This window comes from Sander vitreus, chromosome 15 (genome assembly GCF_031162955.1).
Source record: "Sander vitreus isolate 19-12246 chromosome 15, sanVit1, whole genome shotgun sequence".
NCBI classification, from domain to species: Eukaryota; Metazoa; Chordata; class Actinopteri; order Perciformes; family Percidae; genus Sander; species Sander vitreus.
Window position 1 is genome coordinate 29,037,262 of NC_135869.1, and position 10,000 is coordinate 29,047,261.

Below are 10,000 nucleotides of genomic sequence, written 5' to 3' on the forward strand. Positions count from 1 at the left end.
AGCAAAGATAATTGCGTGCAATGTTTTGAATAAAAAAAACAACGTAATGATTTATAGCCAATTACTGTTACTATTTTACATTGGCCCTGCCCACGCCAGTTGCTATTCAGGGTGCACAATACTCTCAGAAGGCAGCGTTTACTTATTGTGAGAGTCTGTGTGCTAACTGTTAACATCTCTGTGGGGTTAAAACGGCAATAATGACCAGTTATTTATCAGTATTCATGTCATGAGGGAACCTGGCTGCTGGGGTTGAGTGAGATCAAGCGGACCGAGGTTTATGCAAAGCCAGTGGTCTGGTGTAGCAATGCGGTAGACAGGGGCCGGTTTATGTTTCCACAGGAGCAGGGGGAATTGAGCCGCTATCATTTATGTTAGGGTCGATATGTCACGGGGTCAGGGTTTGCTGACAGCAGCAGGATAGTCCGGCGGAACAAGGTCAAACGTTGGACGGTAGAAAAGTGGCAGCAGTGTTTTAGGGCTGCACACTTAATCGCAATTTTAGCGAAATCGCAATATCGCTTTGATATCTTATGGGACTACAACAACAACAACCCCCTGCCCCCCCCTCCTCCAAGGGACCATAATGGAAATAAGCCCCAGGGCTTTATTGTGTTAGCCTGACTCTGTTTAATGTATGGTGCAATGGCTGTATTGTACATTTTAAAGCTCTGACACACCAACCAGACGGCGACCGTCAGCAGTAAAGCCAGTGTGACTGATCAGTCTCCCCGAGTCGGTCCAAAAAGTTCCTCAGAACACCGAAGAGACGAGACGTAATACGTCTCCATAACAGCAGGCGGCGCTAATCTGGATTGTTGCACAAAAAATGAAAACCGGCAGCTGATTGGACGAACGCGTCACGTGGGTCTGGCTGCTCCCCGACCATCATGGCGTCTCGTTCAGAATACGATCTCATATTGTCCTAAAATAGTTCACCGTAACGTGTTTCTGGAAACATTTGAAGAGAGAAACAGGCCGTGCAGCTGCTGAATCTGTCTTCATTTCAGATCAACAAAGGTCAGTTTAGAAGATTAATGTCAGATTTTGAGAGGCGTTCGTCACTCATCTCGCTCGTCATTTCCGGTAATTGGTCATTGAGTCCAGACTGCCCACTGGCCGATTCAACAAGTCACATTTTTTGGGGGATTTTCCATTTTTTATCAGATAGTGACAGTGGATAGAGAGGAGGTGGGGGATGACATGCAGCAACGGGCAGCAGGTCGGACATATCGGAGATATATATATATATATATATAAAAAAGGAGCACAAAACGACATTAAAGAACCTGTTTATTGCTAAGGCCATATTGTCAAAATTAAATGATTAATAATGTAATAACAATTACTTATTTTACCAGTAGATTGCTGGAAAACGACAAAAACAACCACCAGATGGGAAAAGGGTATTTTACAATAACTGTGAATGCACCATGAGGCTGGCGAGTTTCAAGTGAACGCACCGTCTGTTGTTTCTGACGTTGGCAGCTGCAGTCAGACCGTTACGTCCCGCTGTTGGATCCTCTACAGGAAATACAGTCACACTTTACACCGCTTAACGTCAGCTGTCAGCATTTTAACCTTTGGGTTTAATCCAGCTGCTAGCTAACGGTAACGTAGCGTCCCGTGCAGCGATGCTTCTGAAAAAAACCAAGTCAGGCACCGAAATGAGGAACCGAAATTTCCGTTGTTATTCGGTCTCGTTACTACCGTTTACGTCCTACCCTGTCTATGTCAAAGTTTACAAACTTTGACATTTATTTTTCAAATGCTATGAAAGCAATCATTTATTTTACCTGCGAAGAACATTGTATTGGTTCCCCTACAATGTAAATACATCATCCATGTTATTTGTGGGCAGTTTGGTTGAAAGAAATCCATATTTCTGATTTTAAAAAAAACTTGAAAATGGGTCAAATTTGACTGAAGGACAACACAAGGGTTAATAACTACCACAGAGAATACCGATACAAAGGTGATCACTCCCTCCAATATCGTGAATCATATGGAAATATCAGTCAAAATAATCACTATTAAGCTGTGTTTAGACAAACGATCTGAAAACACAAAAGTGGCGTATTCTCACTTTTTATTAAAGTTCAGCATTTTGGGGGGAAATCTGCGTGCATAAAGTGTGTGAAATGTGATGTAGTATGCACGCCAGGCGGCTAGGTGGTAGCCTCCTCCTCCCTCTCCTCCTCCTCTTCCTCTCTCCTCCCTCCCCTCTCTCCCTCTCCTCCTCCGCTTCCTCTCTCCTCCCTCTCCTCCTCCCCTCTCTCCCTCTCCTCCCCTCCTCCTCCTCCTCTCTCTCCTCTCTCCTCTCTCCTCCTCCTCCTCTCTCCCTCTCCTCCTCTTCTCTCTCTCTCCCTCTCCTCCTCTCTCCCTCTCCCTCTCCTCCTCTCTCCCTCTCCCTCTCCTCCTCTCTCCCTCTCCCTCTCCTCCTCTTCTCTCTCCCTCTCCTCCTCTCTCCCTCTCCTCCTCCTCTCCCCCTTTCCTCCAAAACATAGCAAAGAGAACAACAAAAGCTGACAATTTTGTCCAGACAGATGAGGAGGTGGAGTTATTGCTCCAAACAATGCACACAGCACACCCACACACACACACGCATGCATGCACACAACACACACACGCGCATGCATGCATGCACACACACAGCACACACACACGCATGCATGCACACAGACAGACACACGCACGCACACACACACACACACACACACACACGCATGCATGCATGCATGCACACACACACACATTTCCACTGTGGAGGGTGGTTTCACTTTGTTGTAGCCGTCTAAATGAAAGGCACATCTGTTAAAATATTTTGTCGTTTTCACCCGCGAGCATATTTGTGTAAACAGGGCCTTAGATACGGCAGAACTGCTCTCCTCCCCAGGCTGTCAGCTGCAGTGAGGAGGCGTCCCATGGGGCAGCAGGAACCAGTCTGACAGGTGAAGACAGGCAATAAATTATTCAGGCACATGCAGCATATGATCAACATGCTCCACGAATGTGCAGAGTTGCTGCTGCTGGGGAACATGAGAGGGGGAAACACCAGAGCAGGGGGAACGAGAGGGGGGAACGCCAGAGCAGGGGGAACGAGAGGGGGGAACACCAGAGCAGGGGGGAATGAGAGGGGGGAAACACCAGAGCAGGGGGGAATGAGAGGGGGGGGAACACCAGAGCAGGGGGGAATGAGAGGGGGGAAACACCAGAGCAGGGGGGAATGAGAGGAGGGGAACACCAGAGCAGGGGGGGGAACACCAGAGCAGGGGGGAACGAGAGGGGGGGAAACGCCAGAGCAGGGGGGAACGAGAGGGGGGAACGCCAGAGCAGGGGGGAACGAGAGGGGGGAAACACCAGAGCAGGGGGGAATGAGAGGGGGGAAACACCAGAGCAGGGGGAATGAGAGGGGGGAACACCAGAGCAGGGGGAATGAGAGGGGGAAAGCCAGAGCAGGGGGAATGAGAGGGGGGAACACCAGAGCAGGGGGAACGAGAGGGGGGAGCACCAGAGCAGGGGGAATGAGAGGGGGGAGCACCAGAGCAGGGGAGACGAGGAGGGGAAGAGCCAGAGCAGGGGGGAATGAGAGGGGGGAACACCAGAGCAGGGGGAATGAGAGGGGAAAACCAGGCAGGGGGGATGAGGGGGGGAACACCAGAGCAGGGGGAATGAGAGGGGGAACACCAGAGCAGGAGGAATGAGAGGGGGAACACCAGAGCAGGGGGAATGAGAGGGGGAAACACCAGAGCAGGGGGAATGAGAGGGGGAACACCAGAGCAGGGGGAATGAGAGGGGGGAACACCAGAGCAGGGGGAACACAGTTTTAAAGGATATCGTCTAATTATTGTTATCGTCAAAAATATCGAGATATTATTTTTTGTCCATATCGCCGACCCCAAATTCTGACACTTAAGTCATTTTTTTAGACGTATGCGGAGAGAAGGCACTTTGTTCCAGACTTGTTTCTGTCTCAGGACACTCACTAGACTGGGTAAACCAGCCCGATCTGCCGGGGGTTTGATTCCTCTCTGCAGCTCAGGCTGGAAACCTGTGCGTTTTATCTATCCTTACATATCTGCGGGGACCAATCACAAACTGGCTTATCCACCTGGCGCGCTATTGGCTGGTTTAACACGATGCCGATAGAGAAGCGACCAAGCAGCTTCTTGTTTACGTTCAACACGACGACCACCATACTTACTTTATTCCCATTTAAAAATGACTCAAACTGCGATTGTCAAAATAGGAAAGCGTAATGAAGTAGTCGTTGCACGTCTTACAGCTGCTATGATTTGTGGGAAACCTGCTTCTGAAAGATGCCAGGCATCCTATTTGATTTTGATCCATTCTGAAGTGTATTCTGCAGATGTTTTATAAAAAAATAAAAACGTGGCCGGTTAGCTCAGTTGGTAGAGCAAGCGCACATAAGCAGAGGTTAGTTCCTCGACGCAGAAGGTCCAGGGTTCGAGTCCGACCTGTGATGTTTTTCCTGCATGTCTTCCCCCCCCCACCCCCTCCTTTCATATCTCAGCTTTCCTCTCTAATTAAGGCAGAAATGCCCCAAAAAACCCGTAGGTAGGAAGTTGTTGTGAGGCTTGTCTCTGGTGGCTCTGAGCTGTAATCTTCACGTCTTTAAATTGAGGGGGCTTAGTTTTCAGCAGCCTGTCCTTTTGTTTGCTTGTATTTTGCAGAACAGTATGCATGCATGACGTTGGACATTTTTAGGGTAAAAATAGATCTTAATGTAGGCGGCATGCCTGAAGTGTCATGTGCTTACCCAGAGGCTAAATTACTGCTTCACAAAGACAATGACTTCACATTGGGTTTCTGTCTCATATACTGAAGTCTTCTCACTTACATTGTGGGCCTCAAAAAGCCCCAAAAGAGTTCGGAAACGTTCCTCAGCCAGCGGCAAATACGTTGGGGAAAAAAAAGGCCGAAAAAATGCATCAAAATTCTCTGAAAAAGTGACAAAAATATCAGAAAGCGCCAAAAACTTCAGAAAAAGTGGCAAAACATTGAGTAAAGCGTCAAAAACGTTAAAACAAAGTGCCGAAAGCATTGAGGAAAAGCCGGAAAAGGCATCAAAAATGTTGAAAAAAGCACCAAAAACGCTTTGAGTTTGAGCTTTTCTTGAACAAATTAAACATTGTATTGAATATGAAAGGCACCACTAACAAAAGAATAGCAGTTACATTATAAAGTGCAGTTTTCTACATTTCGCGGCATGTTTATTGCGCCAGTTGATATTGCGATGATTGTATTTTAGTTTTTTTAGTTTAGGCCCTAGCGGGTAGTAATCTCTACCTTGCACAATCCTAATCACCGGCTTTTCCTGGAATAACTGGTTGTAAATGGCTTGCATCATTTCTGTGGTTTAGTCATAATTGCTGTTCATTCAGAGTCCAGAACAGCTGAGCATGTTGTAATGTCCCTGAAGAACAAGCATGGTGAGGATGTATTCTAGCATCGGTATGGTGAGGATGTATTCTGGCATCGGTATGGTGAGGATGTATTCTAGCATCGGTATGGTGAGGATGTATTCTGGCATCGGTATGGTGAGGATGTATTCTAGCATCGGTATGGTGAGGATGTATTCTAGCATCGGCATGGTGAGGATGTATTCTGGCATCGGGTGAGGATGTATTCTAGCATCGGCATGGTGAGGATGTATTCTGGCATCGGTATGGTGAGGATGTATTCTAGCATCGGTATGGTGAGGATGTATTCTGGCATCGGTATGGTGAGGATGTATTCTGGCATCGGCATGGTGAGGATGTATTCTAGCATCGGCATGGTGAGGATGTATTCTGGCATCGGCATGGTGAGGATGTATTCTAGCATCGGTATGGTGAGGATGTATTCTGGCATCGGTATGGTGAGGATGTATTCTGGCATCGGCATGGTGAGGATGCATTCTGGCATCGGCATGGTGAGGATGCATTCTGGCATCGGTATGGTGAGGATGTATTCTAGCATCGGTATGGTGAGGATGTATTCTAGCATCGGTATGGTGAGGATGTATTCTGGCATCGGTATGGTGAGGATGTATTCTGGCATCGGTATGGTGAGGATGTATTCTGGCATCGGCATGGTGAGGATGCATTCTAGCATCGGCATGGTGAGGATGTATTCTGGCATCGGTATGGTGAGGATGTATTCTAGCATCGGCATGGTGAGGATGCATTCTAGCATCGGCTCTGTCATGTGGACATTGTGACCTTGTTGTTGTTGTTTGTCTCTGTTTTTATTCAGTTTAGTCATCATCGTATCATTAAAACACGGTTCAGAAGGTACAAAGATCACATGTAAGCGTGGAATGGGGAACCCTAAAATGAGCTACTGCAGGGTTTCCCCCGCCGTCAGTCTGCCGTTGGGGTGTCGGGTTGGGCATCGAGAACTGATTCCTACTTGGAATCGTTTCAAAAATGACGATTGCATCCATTAGAGGATTTGGTTTCAAATCTGATCATCGCAAATTAACACGCTTAAGTTTGGGTTTCCGTAGCGACCAGGCTCTTGTTGTGATGCAGCCTTGGAGCTCAGTGAGCAGCGCTGTAGTCTGGCTTTATTTTACGTTGACAAAGCTGTAAAACTACAACCCACCATTGACTCAAAATACAACGTTCCTCTTATTTGTGAAATAAGCACGAGACCCGTTTCATCTCCAAACGATGCCCGACCCTAGTCGGAGCCTTTAGGTGCAGCACCCAACCGAGCTGAGGGACTGTTCTCAGCTCTAATGATTGTAGTTGGACTTCTTTCGGCTTCGTTCCATTGATTTCCTGCGGGGGGGGGACGCAGCCGCTCTGTGCTCAGAGATCAAATTATTTCAACTCTGCCACTGACCTTTTTCGGAAGCGCCCTACCGAGCGGTGTGCAGAGAGCAGATCGTTTCACGCGTAGGCGGCTTGAGGGTGATCGGGACGAGCTTTAGAGAGAGAGGCTGCTGCAGGTGTAGTTTATGGTTACATTATATGTGAAAGCTAAGAAGAAATAAAGCCGCATGATGATTCCTCTCTGCAGCAAAATACAAATGGAAATGTGGAACTGCAGCTGCAAAGATTAATCCCTTAAACGGTCAACTATTAATTTCCAACTATTCTGATAATCCGTTGAGTCATTTTTTTATGATAAAACAGGTAAACTTGTGTGATGTCAGCTTGTTAAACGGGAATATGTTCTAGTTTCTTCTCTCCTCTGGGACCAGACTGATGTCATGAAGAGGTGTATGTATGACACGCCAATCCGTACGCCATTATTGGCGTGTTATCAAGACTCATACTCTCGTTGTAGCGTGCTTATCAACGCCGTTTGGCCTCCATTACCTTGGGATTGTGTGTCAATTGACGCTGTAGCGAGTAGTATGTATGAAAGGGAGAATATCTGACTTTCACCCCGGAGACCGGGGATCACGTTTCCTAAACTCAACCTGTCTGCTGTATACAGCGAAGACATACACGCTGATAGCTCAAAATGCGTCCAGATAACACGCCACGTGGCTTTAGAAAGTGGGCGTGTATGTTTACGTGAAGTCATGATGTCACGTTGCTGGGACAGTAAACTGAAGATCTTTGAGTTGTGGACAAAACAAGACATTTGAGGACGTTTATTTATATTTCATAGACCAAAACCACTAATCATTGTATGGAGAGAATAATAGTAGCAGCCCTAGTTTCTCTGGTCTGATACTCCCAACGCTGCTGTAATGCCTAAACCTGTCAGATAAATCAGAGTGTTGGCAATAAGGAACGAAACTGAAATACCAAATGTCAGATTTAGACACAGATGTGGGCAACATAAAGAGCATTGTTGTGGTGAAATACTTCCTCTGTCTCGTGAGTTGAACCTGTGACTCCATCTTCACAATCCTCTTTTCTTTCCTCGCTCAGTCTTTTGTTTTCTACTCAGGGATTTTTGCTGTGTCCTAAACAACTCGCTGTAATCCCCCTTTTGCAAGAAATATGCATATGAGGAGAGAGGGAGGGAGAGAGAGGGGGGGAGAGAGAGGGGGAGAGAGAGAGAGAGGGAGAGAGAGAGACCACAAAGAGAGAGAGAGATCCCCCCCACAAAGATAGTGCCACAAACCTGTGTGTCTCCCCTGTTTTTTTTCTGACCACGAAGGGAGATCTGCAGCAGGAGAAGTTAACCCTCTCCTTGATGTCATGTTGTTGATGGAGAAGGCGAACCAGGAAATGAGTCGGGGGGGGGGGGGAATGTAACGCTACCAAGCCACGGCCGAGCGGCGTGCATCACCGCGACGTGTAGTTACATTTTTGGAGAGGTGACGTCGACTCAGAGCGGTCTGCGGGGGCACGCCGTTGAGTCTACGCAGAAGCATAAAAGGCCTTTAACTGTTGTTGTCAAAACTGAAAATCTACACTTTTCGGCACATTTTTCGATGCTTTTTTTCAACATTCATGACGTTTTTTTTTTAACGTTTTTGTCTCTTTTTAAAACCTTGTTAGTGTCTTGTTGTTTGATGCTTTTTCAGGAAGGCTTTCAAGGCCTTTAGTCTGTTTTTTTTCAATGTTTTTGGTGCTTTTATGTCATTTTAGTCGACATTCTTTGACTTTTTTTTAAACATTTTGATTGCAAAGAGTGCTGCGTTGAACCATCCGTGTTATTTTTGGGCAATTATGTTGAAAGAAACCCACATTTCTGATATAGACAACTTAGAAAAGGGACCCGAGTACACCAGGGCGGTTAAGTATGTATTAAGTTAAATATGCATATAAATGGAGGTCTTTTATTCCCAATCTGAGCGCTGTGCTTCACACTGTATTCACTACACACAATCACTTTTTTCTGTATTTCTTTTCTTCCGTCATCCTTAACTTAAGTCTCTCTTTTGTGCCTTTTTGTCCTCCTTATTCCCCTCTATGAACTGCCCTGCTTGTCTAAACCTCTCATGTCACTTGCATTAGGCGGCCCATGTCTTCGGCTTATATCTTTGTCTCCCTTCTGTCTCTTTCCCTTTCTTCTGTTTCTGTGTGGACTGGATGAACCACACAGGGTGCCTCCTCGCCCTCTCACCCTCTCACTTCCTCCTCTGGCGCTCGCTGCCACCTCACTTCCTCCTCTGGCGCTCGCTGCCCAGGATGACTGACGCTCAACGGTTGAACCTGTCTGTGTGTATCACACCCCACCCCTCCCTTCCTGTCTGCCCCTCTGTTGTGTTTAGGTGAGTGATGGAGACGAGAGAGTGGACCGTGGTCGCTGGCAGCTTCGTGGGTTTCCAGCTTCTCTTCTCAGTGGCCAGCCCACGTCTGTCCTACATCATCACGCCGGCCTACAAGGCGCTGCCCGCCACCAAGCTCACCGAGTGGAACTCCAGGTGCGTGTCCCATAATCATAATAAAAACCCATAATCTGCAAGGGCCCTGATTTGGCCCGCTGGCCTCGGGTTTGACACGTGTGATCTAGACCAGTGGTTCCCAACCTGGGGTCCGGGGACCCCTCAGGGGGCGGCAAAGATCACAGGGGGGGCGCATTCACTATTGGAAAGGAAACACTCACGTTGTTAAGTGTCAGGGTGATCCTAGGCCTTACTGACAGTTACAGAGGCTAGAATGGAGGGTTTTTATTTCTGTCCAAGTCATACATCTGTAAAATGATAAAAATACACTGCTGTAAACACATCTGGTGAGATACAGACAACACAAGGTCATCGCCACACGTCTCAGCTTACTGCAGAAAACATCCAGAAGACAGAAGACTCAGAAATGGATTTTTATGTTTGTGCGTTTGTCTGATTTCCATTTGAAAAGTGCAAAGAAAAAAGCCAATAAAGTACAAAATACAACACTTCTCCAATACACAAACACACCCACATCAATCATACACATACTTGAAATAACTATATACATAAATATATAGAAATAAGTCATTATACATTACACAGGGTGTGACATGCTTATAGGAGGCCCTGCTTTGACACAGCTCCAGCTATTATATATATATATATATATATATATATATATATATATATATATAT

The 10,000-nt window shown here is 46.7% G+C and overlaps 1 protein-coding gene across 1 annotated transcript in view; it reads left to right on the forward strand.

The window, feature by feature from the left end:
• Positions 1–10,000, forward strand: part of tlcd4b (TLC domain containing 4b) — a 26,163-nt gene that overhangs the window by 667 nt on the left and 15,496 nt on the right. The window contains exon 2 of the mRNA XM_078269785.1: positions 9,188–9,340. Within this exon, the coding sequence (XP_078125911.1) occupies positions 9,195–9,340 (146 nt within the window). The 5' untranslated portion in view covers positions 9,188–9,194. The remainder of the gene's footprint in view (positions 1–9,187; positions 9,341–10,000) is intronic.